General features: G+C 41.7%; 1 protein-coding gene across 1 annotated transcript in view; it reads left to right on the top strand.

Annotated features, from left to right (window-relative positions):
- The window catches only part of LOC5580082, a 46,202-nt gene that overhangs the window by 14,370 nt on the left and 14,769 nt on the right, over positions 1–17,063 (top strand). Inside the window, exons 4-5 of the mRNA XM_021837381.1 lie at positions 7,875–9,911; positions 9,971–10,074. Coding sequence (XP_021693073.1) covers positions 7,875–9,911; positions 9,971–10,074 — 2,141 coding nt within the window. The remainder of the gene's footprint in view (positions 1–7,874; positions 9,912–9,970; positions 10,075–17,063) is intronic.

The following is a 17,063-nucleotide window of genomic DNA, read 5'->3' as shown; positions in this document are numbered from 1 at the left end:
CTTTTTCTCTTCTTGTTCTTCACCAAATATGGCGTTCCTTTTGATCACAACTTTTCACCACTTTTTCTCTACAAATCACTAATTTTTCCTTAACAACAGTAACTTGTGTGTTATTTCAACTCTTTGCACTTGCTAAATCACTACAAATTAAAGCGAAACTTTCGCACTCGAATGACTTCCGTGCTTAAGAATCGACAAGCATTTATTATTTATTTTCTCGTCCTTCCCGACAGCCTTATAGTTATAGCTCGCTTATAGCTTTTTCATCCACTGCTACGGTCGATGGGTACACAGCTTGACCGTCTTCATCAATATTGAACTTGTTACTAGCCACATTTCCACCGTTCGACAACTGTGAAAAGTACTCCTTCAACTTTACAGCCACCGCCATTTTATGGGTCTAAATGGAGAAAAGAATGAAAGGAAATTTACAACATACCAAAAGAGCTTGCTTGAGGCCGGCTTCCCTTGGCTCTCTGAGGCCCAAATCGGCTTGTCTTTGTTTTACGGAACGGCATGCTCTTCACTCGCCTTGATGTTTCCTTCATTATTCTCTTTACGATGCTAAACCCACTTACAGCCAATCGGTTTCTGCCCGGATGGTAGGTTAACGACTGGATTTCTTCACGCACGACTGCAGTCCACAAATCCTTTTCAAGTCCAGCGACTGCCTCACCGTAACTCGATAGTTCTGCTTCCACGACCATGGCAATGTCCACGACATAATCGTTCAACCTAAAGAAACTATAAGCAAAGAAGCGAAATGTTCCAATTGGAATTCCAAGTTTACTGTCAATGTCGTTCCAATCGAGCAGGAGACTTGTCAAACACTTTTTCACACAAGCTGAGAACGGCTCACACAAAAATGTTATTAAATTTAAATTTTTTAAAATGTTATTTTGATAAATTTTGCATCTTCTGAAGTAGCATATTTTCTGAATACACGAGAGTCGGATGCAATTTTCATGCTTTGCATAAATAATGCTCTACTCATTACATTGGTTTTCCACACATTCAGTCAATTTTTCGTTCGTTACCCAAACCTGTGAAAATTCAACACATGAAACCTGTGACTCACTTTTAGCGTGGGATTCAACATTGGCAGTGCTGCCTAATATATTTGGCATAGTTGCTAGCTATTTTATTTTGAATATGATCAGATTTCGTCTCTTTGTAATTTAGACTCTATAGTTCAACCATGCTGGCAAATTTCCTCGGGTAGAGCGTTTGCCGGCAGCACTGCATCTACTAGCGAAATGCTTCTGTTTCGCTTCATCGTCGTCTTCTTTGCAGCTGTGAATCTTTTTGTCGGAATCTGCTTGCTCCTTCTGAACACTGCACAGTGGTTTAAAACCCAAAAAACACGATCATCGGCTTTTCCAGTATCAACGAGTGAAAATATTGCCATACTATATTCGGCAAATTTACTGCATATGTTAAGCAGCAACTTTTGACATTTACAATTTTTTGATTAATTTACTCATAAGTGATATCAATTTTTTAATTTATCTGTTTGTCGTTAAAAGCATTTGGTGTCTTCGACAAAGTTGTTGGTATTGTTAAATGGAGAAAAGTTGTCGAAGACACTTTAACTCTATCTACTGAAATAAAGGATTTATAGCGATTTTCATATAAAACCACTTCAAAAGTACAAATACTCACTTAACTTTTTTCGTAGCGATTTTCATGGCTTACAATGTTCTAGGACTATGTATATTTTTTCAAAATACAAAACTTTGCTGAACATACCAAGACAATATCTTCATTTTTTCTATGAGTTATAAGCATTTAATTATGAAAAATTCATCTTTTTTACACTAAATTATCTCAAAAAGTTGCAAAAAGTTGCAAACAAAATTACATGCATTGAATATTTTTACTTATAAGTAAAAATAATATTTATACTTATAAGCCGATGAGGCTTTGGGGAAAGAATTACGAGACAATTTACTTTGTAGACACGATTCGCAAATCTGTCTGATTCTGCAATCCTGTAGGGGAAATCAGGGTAAAACCGACACTGTGGGTAAGCTCGACACCCTTTGATTTTTCATGTTTTGAGCAGATTTTCATGCAGTTTCCACCACGCTCTATCTTAACTTGTAAAATGTTGTGTTTTGAATGACATTACAACTGACGCTACCAATAAACTGCCAAAATAAACAACAAAATCATATTGGATAACATAGAATCAACAGCAGTTGCAATATTTCGTTGTTATTCTTTAACTATTTTACATGTGAAATTTTTAAAATGTCATTATTTGTTCTGCGTCTACATCATCATTTACTATTATTACGTTGATACAACATGAAGGAGAAATTAATTTTTGATTTTTAGACAGCTGAAAACGCTATTGAAAAATAAATGTCCACTCGGGGTAAGATCGACACTTTCATTTGGGGTAAAACCGACACCTTTCTTTGCTTCACAATCTAACTTCAGGGAATCTTTCTAATCAGAAGACTATCTCTGTAGTTTACGTGAGTCTTTATTTTCGAATTCCAGTCACGGATGGCGAACTTGTTAACATGTAAAATATGACACTATATGACTTGTCACAGGCTAAATTAAGTTAAAAAAATATATTTCTATGTTATCACGTTTTAACTTATTTGATGAAGAAAATTTTCTCATTTATAATTGAAGAATTAATAGATTTTTATGCATGCAAAAAAAAATATTTTCATATAAATCAATCTTATTGTTTATTTGCAAACCATGAGGTTCGACAGTTTTTATTATCTTAAAATAATTACACTTCATTGTTTTGTTAAAATAAAACAGTATTTATTTGCACAACCAAACATTCGCTACAACTTCATCTTCGTAAGCATTCCATGAACACGAATTAATAATGTCCATGTGTATTCACCCCAACTTTATAATCTTAGCATGGGACATTTGAAATTTTCACATATATTTAGTGGATCTTTGGCCTCTCCTCAATAATTTACGTAATATGTGAATAATCCTTTGGAGGAAGGGGTCAGAAATGTCGAAAGTCATGTTAAAAGCATTCTTTTGAATATGCATTGTGATGGCGATGTTCACAACGTATGAATTCTACTCAAAGTGGATGTGTCGGTTTTACCCCAACAGGGTGTCGATCTTACCCGCACTCTCAATTGTCTCAGCTAAAAATGATGAAATATCAATTTGATTTAAATCAATATATTATCTTTATATATCATCCAGCGATCGCAAGGAGTGATAGATTTATAACCAATACGTGATTCTACAACAATTTTAGGTTCGTTTAACAAGCGAAAGTACACAAATTTTATCAATAAGCTTAGGGTGTCGGTTTTACCCCGAATTCCCCTATGTCGACTCTTTCCGAGAGCTCCTTAGCACGATGCAACACAGCCGGATCCCGATGGCCCATCCGCCTGTGCCAGGTATGCTGCCAGTTCTTCAGGTGCTGCATCACTTTTGCCAGCTTTGCATGCTCTGCCGTTTTTAACAGGTACAGGTTGCCCCTTGTTACACCGGTTGCCGCTGCCGCTCTTGATTTGGCACTCCGTCACACTAAACTTCACTTCGAGCCCTTTCTACGCCAATTTACGCTCCGGGATAAGACCACTGCTCAACACAGAAATGTACAGCACTTCACTTATGGTGATCAGGCCACAACATCATCAGAGCTCGGTGACACACTCTAGAGCAGCGTGCTGCTTTTGCCTCTTTGCGAGGAAGCGAAAAAAATGCTAAACTGAGAGGCAACAAAAAATGAGCAAGGAAGGTGCAGCCCAAAACACAACAGAGTAAAATTCCATCAAAACAGAGTGCCATCACAACTCCCCGAGGACTGTCTTATTCGGGCGGGACCCTCAAGAGTTCTTTTGAAGCGTAGCGTGAGTAAAGGTGAGCATCCCAACAAGAGCAAGAGAAAGAGAGTGCCAGAGAAAATCCTCTCATTTTTTTTTGCATTCTCACTCAAATCACTTGAGGATCTGTATGTAGAAATTTTTGAGTTCAGTTTTTACTCCGCAGAAAAACGGCAAAATCGTCTCCGTTTTGAATCGCAGAGGAGTTTCAATCAAGCCTGTTCTTCACATAGCACAGGATACGCTACAGGTAGTCAAAATGCTCGTTGTTTGGGTAACTTTAATATTGGCTTAAAGTAAACCGCTGTTCACAAATCCGGTCGGAAACATACGCTAAGCAGCAAATCAACTCCCTGTACGGATGAGTCGTCCTCTCCGTCTCCACACCCTTCTTCAATTTCAGTCGGCATTACACAGACATCTCGAACTCAGTTGCAAGACGCTTCTTAACCTTAACGATGTCTATCAGGTTCCAGCCAACAATGAGAATATCGTCGATATATAGCAAAAAAAATAGCTTCGACTCACCTTCTGCTCTCACGTATAGACAACGATCGTTCTCGCTACGCCAAAATCCTAGTTTAGTCATCAACATTCCATGTGTTTCTTTAAGTCCTGAATGTCTGCTTCAGGCCATACAATGCGTGATTCATGCAGCAAACATCGTCCGGTGGTCCTTCATACAGCGTTAGCGCAGGCGTAGCGGCGATACGAGTAACGGCCCAAGTAACCATAAGCACTAATAATAAGCCCTTAATCAGCATCATAAATGCGTACATGCATTATAATAGCACCACAAATGCTTACACACCTTATAACAGCACTTCCGCTGCATAGAAACCCTATTACAGCATTATTAATGCTTCTAAGCCTGATGCATACGGGCATTAAATAAGCACTATATTGGCTCTATATTCGCATACAGGGCCTGTTTAAATGCCATCCAGTGTTTTGACAGATATACCACGTGCTTTGTGTTTACATATAGTGGTGAGAGGGAGTCAAACATAAGTCTTCTCACTACTACAATTGCAGGTTTTATGACGGGGAAAAGTGGTGGTTTAAATTGGTCACTTTTCTTTCCAATATTATTCATCTTATGTGGGCGAAGGAGCAAAGGAGCAGAACTTCAACAACTCAACAATACAGGTGTCGCAGGTTCGAGACGCAAAATGAGGAATTTCATCATCATAAAACAAGGATCAATATGTGGCAATTTCAAGTCCTCAAAAGGATGAAAACCACCAAAATGAATAAGTCTGATACGGAGAAGTACTATCTCAATAATTTTATTACATTTTGCATACTATTCGAGGTTTCCGTTTTCATTCATTTATTTATTTACCTTGTGTACCAGCTGCTTGGCCGCATAGCGAAAGCTCTCTGGCTGCGTACGCGAAAGCACAAAATATTCGCCCGAAAAACCTGGCGAAAACAACTGACGTTTCTCACGTGGTCTTATATCAGCACTAGTGATGCCGAGAAGCACGGTTATATCTTCGCATTATAATGGCACGCTATTTCGCCTTTTCTGGCATTATAATAGCATTATATGCGTATATAAAACTGACAAGCATCAAATGATTACCTTATATGCGCATATAATGCTGTTACCGTGCCGCATTATCGTGCTTACTGGTTACTTGGGGGGTAGGCTTCCTATCCAGGAAGTGGTTGTCAGCTCAAACGCGGGGTTCGTGATCGTCAAAATCAACGGAACCCACTTTTGCAGGTGCTACGCGCCTCCAAGATGGATGCTCGAAGAATTTAGTCGGATGCTGGAGGAGTTGACCGATGTTGGAGTGGGGTAGCAGGGTAGCCAATGCCAGAGGTTACAACCTACTGGGGGCTCTAGCAAAGCTAGACGTACGATTGTGCACGAGAGTCGATCATCGACCTAACTATTTGTAGCCCATCACTGGCGGGCTACATGAAATGGAGGGTAAGCGAAGAGTACACCCACAGAGATCACCAGGCGATACGCTACAGGATTGGCCAGCGGAACACTGCGGCAGTCATGGAGAGGGCCGAGAAGGCATCGAAGCAAAAACGAGAAAATCGTTACTGCGCCGTAGTTACTATTGATGTTAAGAACGCGTTCAATAGCGCCAATTAGGAGGCTATAGTCACAGCGCTGCATGTAATGCGGGTTCCTTACTATATTTTCCGGATTCTACAGAGCTACTTCGAGAATCGGGTGTTGGTGTATGCAACCGACGTCGGCCGAAAGGAGTTAAGGGTGATGGCGGGAGTTCCGCAAGGGCCCATACAGGGTCCGACGCTGTGGAATGGGATGTACGACGGGATCCTATCATTGGAGTTACCCATGAACGTCGAGACCGTCGGCTCTGCTGATGACGTCATCCTAACAGTAATTGGCGAAACGCTGAAGGAAGTGGAAGTGCTAGCGACGGAGACAATGGGCACAGTCGAGAACTGGATGAATGGAGTCAAACTAAAAATATCCCACCACAAAACGGAGGTGCTACTAGTCGGAAATAGCAAAACGGTTCAACACGCTGGCAGGGGACATGTCATATCATAACAGCGGTCGCTCAGACATCTAGGCGTGATGATAGACGATCGGCTAAACTTCAATAGCCACGTCGACTATGCATGTGAGAAGGCGGCAAAGGTGACCAACGTACATACAAGGATCATGCCGAACGCTCATGGCCTTAGAAGCAGTAGGAGGCATCTTATGGCTAGCGTATCATCGTCGGTACTGAGATACGGAGTTCCGGCCTGGAGTAGAGCACTGCAAACCAAGCGCAATCGGGACAAGCTCAATAGCACGTTCTGGTTCATGGCCATCAGAGTAGCAAGCGCATACAGAACACTGTTGCCGGAGGCAGCATGTGTGATCACTATGATCGACATCGAGTGTTATCAGCGGAGAGGCACTAGACAAGTGAAAAAATTGACGATGATCGGCTCGCTGGTCAAGCGGCAGCAAGATTGGGATGCCTCTAAGAAAGGTAGGTGGACCCATAGACTTATCCCGAATATGTCGACCTGGGTAAACAGGGAGCATGGTGAAGTGAACTACCACCTGGTACAGTCGACCACCCAAGGTTCAAAATGGAACGAAGCATGGCGGCAGCTGCTTTTGGACAGGACAGGAATGGTAAGCTTGATCTTTGGAATTTAGTGAACAATATGGTGGTGGAGATAACGTCTATTTCTCAGAGAAGCTGGCGGGAAGAACAGCGAAACGAGAGGTAGAGAGCAGTGCCTGGCATCGGGTCGTCGGAGTGCTAATGAATCGGAAGTCAACCCCAACCGGAATCGTTTGACCAACCTCGGCACTCGAGCCAACCTAACGAAGAAAGAAGACGAAGATCTCCCCTGTGAACCAGGTTTTTGAAACTTTTTGATACCTCATACAGCGTCAAGTATAGATTTCTTCACGAAGTCTCCCATTCAAAAAATCTATTTTAACGTCTATCTGATGGTGTTCGAGACGTTTCTGATCCGCAACAGCAAGTACTGTTCGAACTGTATCCAATCTGGTTACCGGAGCATACGTGTCTGTATAGTGGTATCCGAATCTTTGGGTGAAACCACGTGCCACTAAGTAATCTGGCCTTGTAGCGGTCATAACTGCTATTTTCGCCTCGCTTGATGCAAAAACCCACAAGCATGGTACGGGTCTTTCTTTTCCGGCAGCTTGCATAACGTTCAGGTGCCATTTTTCTGACTTCATCTCCTCGTCATATGCATCCTTCCACTGCGGTCAATCCTCACGCTGCTCCATTTCGTCCAAAGTTGAGAGTTCAAAGTATCTGGCTCTCAACTCTTAGGAGCGCCTTGAGAAACTAATGTGAATCTCTTGAAATAAGACGTCTTAAAACCTCTTGAGCTGCCCTATGATTTCTTCAAAAACCTCTTAGTACTCTGAAAACTCCTGGAGAACATCTAGGAGTTAAAGAACTTCTTGGGAATCCCTTTTAACGTTTTGGAGTCTCTTGAGAAATTATAACCTTGTATAAATTGTATTTCCTTATCAATGGCCTAACTATGTTTCCCTATCGTCTATTTCAGTTCAAATGGACAGTACAAGGACTGGACGAAGCCCTAGCAGCATTGAACACCAGCTCGGATGTCCTAGAAATACCCGCCGGAAATCTATCGCCGGGCAAGAATTACATCATAAATGTAACGGTTGTTGAATCTACCACCGGAAAGAACATTGTTGCGGCTAACATGAAGCTCAACGTCCTAAATCGCGGCTTGAGAGGGAAGATCTTCCCAATTGACGCAACAACTGGATTTGCCCAAACGACCGAAATACGCACCGTGTTCAACGACAGGAAAATATCCAATGTGAACTGGAGCTGCAAAGATTCCTCGGGAGATGGGAGCTGTTCGGAAGATTTACTCGTCTCTAAGAACAGTGCGACAATTTCGTTTATCAAAGAATCGAAATATACGATATCCGTTGCAGTTGAAGGCCTCCAACTTGATTCTCACATAAAAGTTAATTCCAAGTCAACTGTTTCGGTGGTCCTGCAGTCGCTACCACCAATGTACCTGTTTCTCGGTCAACGTTACGAGATACCGGTTGATGTGAGTGGGCTTTTCCCAAAGTGCACCAGTAATTGGACCGTCGTAAAACAAGAAGGTTTCGCGTACTTTGACTCCACTTCAATGGGTGGCATTGGAGGTGTTCGTATCAATGACATTGAGGAAAATTTCCTCTCCGAGCTGGTAGACTACGGGAACGATACAGTAACTCGTGAAGTCACGCTCATCATTCCGGATGCTGCTCAAAAGTGGGACGGACTTGTACCTGATGCGTCATACAAGTTTAGATTAATCACGCAGTGTCCGGAACCGATCGACGACAGCGTAGATTCTAAAGTTCCACGTGGCACAGTTACCAGCCATTGGGACATGATCTTGGAAACGAACGCTCCACCGAAAGGACTTCCTCTCGAAGTCATCCCAAACGAAAACGGGACAGCTCTCAACACATTTTACACCTTCTCTACGGGAATGGCACTGGAACGGGAAACAGATTTCCCGCTGCGATACTCGTATTGGTACTCCGTCGAAGGAAACTCGATCAACTTTGCTAGCTATTACGAAGTGATGTCTGCGGAGACTCAACTACCGTACTCGAAAGGTGGCGTTACTACATTCTACGAAGTGTGTGACTCGCGATCTGCCTGTTCCCGCATCGATGGACCGAAGGTTTCCTTGCTACCCAATACGAACTTGAACCAAGAAGATCTAGAGCACCGTATTGACAGCGTCAAGAACAGTTTTCTTCGGGGTAACATTATCGAGGCAACCAAATTAGCGTTCGATGCTGTTGTCACCCTGAAGAACCAAGACTCCAAAGATTATAGCGACTTCTACACCAAGATCATGTCGGTCATAGAAGTCCAAACGGCCATAGTTGAGGAGAACTTTGCCGATCGGTCGCGATTCATGTCGGCGTCCGATATTCTTCAATTTGCGAAACAGGTGAAGGTCCTTGTCGACTTCGGGCATACCGGTTCTTACCTGCTGAGTCTGCTGCTGGAGTTGATTGATGCCGTCGAGTATGGCCCAACTCGTGAAACCCGTCAAGTTAATCCAGCTCCTGCTACAAACACGGCAGGCGTGAAACTTGATCTCTACGAGAGCCAGATAATGTCCAAAAACGATTCGGAATCAAAGCAACAGCTGCTCGGGTACATCCCGATTGCGACAGAGCAGTTCTGCACCAATAAACAGGGTGGATACTCCGGAAAATTGGTGACGCTGGACGTGATGAGGTGGAGCGCATCGTCCAAAAATCCTCTTCAAGACGGTGTCCGGATTCCGGATAATGTGACTAGTCCGATGGCCGCGACTGTGAAGACATCCGAAGTTCCAACGGTACCCGTCTCAGCGACTGGTGTAGCGTATTACTGTCTAGCCAAGATATGGTTCCGATCGGATGTGCTCACTTCGGAACCCATGGTCGGAATGTACCGTGCTCTGCTGTTGGTGGTTGATAAGACTGGAGCGTGGAAACAAGTCGAATGGAAAGATGGAAGGTATCTGTGGAACGTTTCTTTGGCTGCCGGGAACAGTTCCGGAAGTTATAAGGTTATTACTACTGTATTTTTATGTGTTTATTTGATGTTTCATGATTAATTCTATTGCAGTGTGAAGTGATGACGACAGATTTGAAGTGGGATGCTGTCCTGTGCGAGAGTTCGTCCATAGATAGTTTTCTGAAATGCAACTGTAGTGAGATGAACTACATCAGGTAATATTTGAGAACTACAGTAATAATTAGAAATAACTGAAATTTGGTCAGTGTTCAGACAAACTGGACCAAGTTATATTCACAAAACAAAAATTTCATCTTGTCCAGTTTGTCTGATTTGATTTGGCCATTTGATCCCAACAGTGTATGGATCTGTTTATCAAAATAAAATTAAAATCAGTTCAATATATATTCTGTTGGTTTAGCCTTGAAGAGTGCAGAAGTTTCTTTAAAGCTTATGAAAATCATTTTGTCAACATTGCTATGTTAATCTTGAAGATATTTTTTTGTCGAAAGTTTGAGTAAAACTCACAACCTTTTATCATGTACTCAGTTCGAACGAAACATGTAAATTTATGAGTCATATAATGCACATAATTGGAGCGTGGCATATCATGGATATTTACATGATATGTCATGTAAACTTCAATTATACAGTCAGTGACATAAGTTAGTAATCAAATGCTGTTTTTCCATACAAAATGCCTAAGTTTGGGGTGCTGGATCTCAGCTTCTGGTGGTCCAAATTGGCTGAAATTTGGATGACGATCTACAAATAACTTGAAGTTTTGCCTGTAAGGGAATTATTACATTGCAGTCATTTTACATAGAGTTTCAGAGGGTTGTTCAAAGACAAAAGTAAGTAACCGAGAGACTTTTCAATTTAATTCGAAAACGGTAAGTCGTGGAAAGTTGGTCTGTTCCACAAAGTTGTTCAATTTCAGAAATCACACAAATTTGCAGAACACACCAACTTTCCACGACTTACCGTTTTCGAATTAAATTAAAAAGTCTCTCGGTTACTTACTTTTGTCTTTGAACAACCCTCTGAAACTCTATGTAAAATGACTGAAATATAATAATTCCCTTACAGGCAAAATTTCAAGTTATTTGTAGTTCGACATCCAAATTTCAGCCAATCCGGACTACCAGAAGCTGAGATACAGCACCCCAAACTTGGGAATTTTGTATGGAAAAACAGCATTTGGTTACTAACTTATGTCACTGACTGTATATCATACACTCTTAAAAATAATGAAAATTACTCTGGACGTAATTCTGGTTATGACTGAATGACACATGATGTAAGTGATGGAACGACACAAAAACGTGTCCTTGAAGATGTATTGAACAAAAAATGTAATTTTACATGTTAAAGGACACGAAAATGATGGAACTGTGATCGACGTTTCCCGAATCAGACACTAATGTATTTGAAATTGGACACAAACTCACGTCATTCGGCTCGCTTCTTTTATGTGCATCCCAAAAGACGTAAATCACATTATTTTTTGGTACTGTGTATAATTCAGCACGATCCTAAGTGATTACATGACATATAACACATTTTTACATAATTTCAAACTTAAATTTACATGACGTCAGGTTTACATCGCATAAATGAAGTTTACATGACGTGTAATCTTCATTATTTTCAACAGTGTAGGATTAATCGACCACATTCCAAAGTATTTTTTTTTTCATTCATTGTACCCTTAACCCATAAAAGCCTGAGACAAGCCTTGAAATGGCCACAATTTGGAGACCAGTAGACCAAATAAATTGGAAATAAATTTTGAAATAAAGGGGGTTAGTTGGTTTTGCAATGCTTGAATGAGACATCCTCCTGACCTCTTCTCCCTTTCTAGGCAGGTAACGGAAAAAGCGTGTGACCACGAGGGTCCAAAATTGGCCTCAAACGGATATCTCAACATCCAAATGAGCAATTAGGTTGGTGCCTTCGACAAAGTTATTTAGCAGATCAAGGGATATCTGGTGAGAAAAATCTGATTAAGAATTCATTCGCACTAGGTGGCGTTAGTGACAAATTTTCTGCAATCGTCAGTATCTCAAGATCCTTATCACATAGAAGATTGTTGTCTTCTGCAAAGATATTCAGCAGATTGAGGGCTATCTGGAGGTGAAACATATTGGCGCCAATGTATGGCCTACCAGAAATTGTAACCAATACCTTACTCAAACAGTCATGAAGTGTGCCACACTTGAGCAATGCTGTAAAAATTCGATATTTTTCGCGATGTTTTTTTCGGTTCCATGTTCCACATTCAAATGATTCATCTACACTCATTCGCTACCGTCACCTCTCATACATAGCACGAGCGGTAGAATCTGGGAGGGAGGCGAGGGAGGCACAGATACTACACACGCAATAAAGAACAACACACTTAGATTAAATTACTGGGGTCGGTAAAATTTTACTGGGTTTTGGAACTACCGAAAAAATCAGTAAAATGAAAACTGTCGCCACGCGTAATTGAAAAGCAAATTTCACCATGTTTTATTTTGTATCGATATATGATATAGAAAGGAAGCTCTCTGCAAAATTTCAGTGAAAAATCTCTGTTTTTAGATTTTTGACATTTTTTTAGTTTACTGACTTTTTCGGTAGTTCCAAAACCCAGTTATTTTTACCGAACAGATTGAGTGTGAACGTTTGTTTGAACTGGAAGATAACTCCAGCTTGTCAACAACAATCAAGGCAGGCTTGGGGAAAATCGCTAGATTTCCTTTGTTGTGCACTTTCGAGCTTTCCTGACAAAAATGGAAAAAGGGCCACAGTTTTCTATGCACTAAATATTCATTTTCATTGGAAAAAGTAAAACGATGCGTTTTTCAATGCTTTATATTCAATCAGGTTGAAAGGTGCTCACGTGACATTACTTGCATTGTGTGCATGAATTGATTTTCATTCAATTTTTGTCACTTTTGATGAAATGCAAGAATGTGTTTTAATCAGTTACGCGCTTTTTCATGTTAGTCCAATGTTTGAGATCTGGGCTCACAGTTACACTTCGTGACAGCGAAATCCCGGCTCACTATGACGGACAGAAATTGTGTATTGGTTTCTCCCTCCCAGGGTAGAATGAACATCGAGAAACACAAAAACTGTGGAATGAATGTCGTCTGACATTATAACATTTTGATAAATCATGAATTTTGCATAGATTTCAGGTACCGTAATCTGGGGTATCATTGATCAGCGGGGTAACATTGATCGGAATGACTCATCTCATAAAAAGATCGTATCATCATATATTGATGAAACATTTCCAAATCATGAATGGTGCTTCTCTTTCTCATATTCATAAGCTAATGAAAGTGAAGATTTTTGCGAAAATTGCGTTTACCTTATGCGTAAATTTGTCAAGTTTGTGAAACAATGATTTCAATGGGTAAGGATGACACTACCGAAGATTCATATCTTACATAAGTTCTGCAAACGATATGAGCAAGGAAAATGCGGTTCTTACTAAAAATGGCATTGCTGAAAACGATTCCGTAGTGTATTGGTTAACTTTTATAAGTATGCTCAATTAGGTAACATTAACGGATTACTGTAAGGAACATAGAATTCCCTTAGGAAATTGCCTACTTTTAGGCGTATTCTTTGGTTCAAGGTGTTTTTAATTTTGAAATAACTCAAAAAGTAAATGACTTGTAAGCGTTTGGCCTTCATATTCGGCTTCAGGGGTCATGATTTAAGTAAGTAACGAAATGTTTAACATTACCGAACGTTGTTTACATGGGTGATCAATGTTACCCCATATCAGCATAATAAAAAAATCACTTAAAACATTTTTTTTTAAATTATTCAAAAAAGAAAATGCAGTATATAGTCACGAGCTATGGGTGACAGTACTTGTTTTAAAAATATAAAATTTGCAACATTAGCATTTTCAAACGAAATATTTAAGAAATATAAAAAAAAATGATCAATGTTACCCCGGATTACGGTATGCCCCATCATAAACGACAAAAATAGTTTAATCTTGCTTGTCATTTCGATTGTGACAAACATAAAATGAGAGCTGGTAACGAAAAATGATAGATAAAACAAAACTACCGTTTTCTTGTGACTCTATCGGGGTCAGCTAAAATCAATTGACATTTTTATTTTGTACATTCGCTTGAACATTCGTGTTGTGAATGCTGAAGGCAAACGCTGTTGAATGTCAACGAAAACGTTTTGACTACCATGATTGTCAACAACACTGATTTTGAGATTCAAAAGATTGAAGAAAATTTGTTACTAGCACAGTGGACAGTGATGGAAAGTGTCGAATATGTTTGCTAAATCGGAACAAAAAAATAATAAGCTCGCGAGCATCATAGTGCTGATTTACTCCTATCTGTCGCGCTCGCGAGTAAACGAAGCTCAAGTGATTCGCTAACCTGGTCGTAGCTGTTCAGAGTCAACAACGCTTCTAAAAAAAGGTTTTATCCCTCCGATATTTCTGGCTTTCATGAGTATTTTACTACAAACTAGTAGTTTACTATTGATTTGACGAATATACAATTAATTTGTCTGACAAAACTATAATAAATCACACCTAGATGGGTAGCTCGCAAGTAAAGGTTCGCGAATTGTTTGCTATTTGTGTGTGCGAGTATGGTAGGAGTTTTGGTATGTTCACCAAGCATGCTTGCAAGTCTGTCGTGTATGTTTTGCTTTAGTTTACTCTCGTGATGTGTTTCATGATGTGAACATCTTCACCACTTCTAGTGGATGTGTTTCTAATCAGATTTTCCACCACAAGATAGCCCTTATTCTGTTGAACGGCTTGGCCGAAGACGCCAACCTCCTAGCTGATAAAGATCTTGAGATAAAGAAGATTGAAGATTTCTTTTTACTAGCGCCACCTAGATGATGAATTCACAATCAGACTCTCCATCCCCATAAAGCTGAATATCTTAGCGTTAGCGTAGTTACGGTATACTTCGTATAGATTGGATACCAGCAACCTTTATGTACCCCCATAAAGCTGAATATCTTAGCCGAAACAATAGCAACATAGCAACATATTGAGCAACAATAATGTTGCATATTGTTTCTGATTTGATATGGTCATGTGTCCAATCAAGTTTTGAACAGCAATTCCAAATTCTATCAGTATATTTAGGTAGTCAGCTTTAGGCTGTGATGCAGCCCAGCAGCTGCTTTGGCAGTCAGTCTCGGAAACCAAGACTGACGTGGTGTTATTATCGGACCCATACCGCATACCAGCCAACAACGGGAACTGGGTGGCGGATAGGTCTCAACAGCTAGCAGCTATAGGGACGACAGGACGATACCCAATCCAAGAAGTAGTCTCTAGCTCAAATGACGGTTTTGCGATAGCAAAAATCAACGGCGTGTTCTATTGCAGTTGTTACGCGCCCCCAAGGTGGTCGATTGAGGAATTTTCTCACATGGTTAACAGGATGATGGCCGAACTAGCTAATCGGCAGCCAGTAGTGATAGCTGGCGACTTTAATACATGGGCAGTGGAGTGGGGTAGCCGCTGCACCAATCAAAGAGGCTAGCTATTGTTGGAATCCCTGGCCGCATTAAATGTAGAGCTGGCAAATGTGGGTACAGTGAGTACCTTCCGCAGAAATGGTGCAGAATCGATCATCGAGGTGACGTTTTGTAGTCCTAACCTTTTAGGTACCATGAACTGGCGCGTTGATGACGGTTATACTCATAGCGATCATCAATCGATTCGCTATAGTATAATACCAGGCGGGCAGAAGGCAGCGCGATGTAACTCGACCCAAGCCCGAGGATGGAAAACAGCGCGCTTCGACGGCGAAGTATTCACTGAAGCCCTGAGGCGCGAACGAAACACTCTGGACCTAAACGGTGAAGAGCTAGTTGCTATGATATCACGAGCGAGTGATGCTTCCATGCCGAGAAAAGCCCCTCCTAGAGAGAACAGGCCGCCAGTGTATTGGTGGTGCGAATCAATTGCAAATCTTCGAGCAATCTGCCTTCGGGCTAGACGAAGAATGCAACGCGCACGCACAGAAGCACAAAGAGAGGAACGCGGTGCAGCATTCAGAGAGGCAAAGTTGGCTCTTAAAAAGGAAATCAAGAGTCGAAAACGGGCATGCTTTGAAAGTCTATGCGAGAGTGCCAATTCTAGTCCATGGGGTAATGGCTAAGACCAAAGGAGCCATAGCGCCCCAAGAGAAATCGCCCGAGTTGCTGCGATCGATAATCGATGTACTCTTCCCGCACCATCCCATAAGCCCATGGCCCCCAGCGCCGTATGCGGCAGATGAAGGAGAAGAAGTGGCGAGAGTGACGAACGAAGAGCTGGCAGAAGTCGTGGAATCATTCGCGTCAAACAAGGCACCGGGACCCGATGGTATCCCGAATGTTGCCTTAAAAGCGGCAGTGAACACGGATCCGGACATGTTCAGAACCACGATGCAACGCTGCATTGATCAAGGAATCTTTCCGGATGTATGGAAGCGACAGAAATTGGTGCTACTACCAAAGGCGGGGAAACCACCAGGTGACCCGTCGGCGTATAGACCTATCTGTCTACTAGATACGACGGGCAAGTTATTGGAGAGGTTGATTCTCAACAGACTAGTACCGTATACGGAGAGTGCGGACGGCCTGTCCAACAACCAGTTTGGATTCAGAAAAGGTAAATCTACTCTGGACGCCATCCAGTCGGTCGTTCAAACAGCTGAGGTGGCAATCGAGCATAAAAGGAGCGGCATCCGTTACTGCGCGGTTGTCACTCTGGATGTGAAGAATGCGTTCAACAGCGCAAGCTGGGAAGCAATAGCACACGCGCTTCACCGCCTCAAGGTACCGGTGCAGTTGTGTAAGCTTCTAGAAAGCTATTTTGATGGTAGGATTCTACTGTATGACACAGAGGAGGGGCAGAAAAGCGTTCGAATTACCGCGGGAGTACCTCAAGGTTCAATCCTGGGCCCGCTGTTATGGAATGCGATGTACGATGACGTACTGAGGCTGCCCCTTCCGACGGGTGTTAAGATTGTTGGCTTCGCCGACGATATCACCCTAGTGGTCTATGGTGAATCGATGGAGGAAGTAGAGTTGACAGCAGCGCACTCTATTTCCCTGGTTGAGGAATGGATGAAGTCTAGGAAACTAGGACTGGCCCGTCACAAGACTGAGGTGGTGGTGGTCAACAACCGCAAGTCCGAGCAACGGGCGCTTATCTCGG

Source organism: Aedes aegypti, chromosome 1, assembly GCF_002204515.2.
Source record: "Aedes aegypti strain LVP_AGWG chromosome 1, AaegL5.0 Primary Assembly, whole genome shotgun sequence".
NCBI classification, from domain to species: Eukaryota; Metazoa; Arthropoda; class Insecta; order Diptera; family Culicidae; genus Aedes; species Aedes aegypti.
The sequence above is the reverse complement of the archived record's forward strand: the minus strand, read 5'-3'. Positions and strand labels throughout refer to the sequence as shown.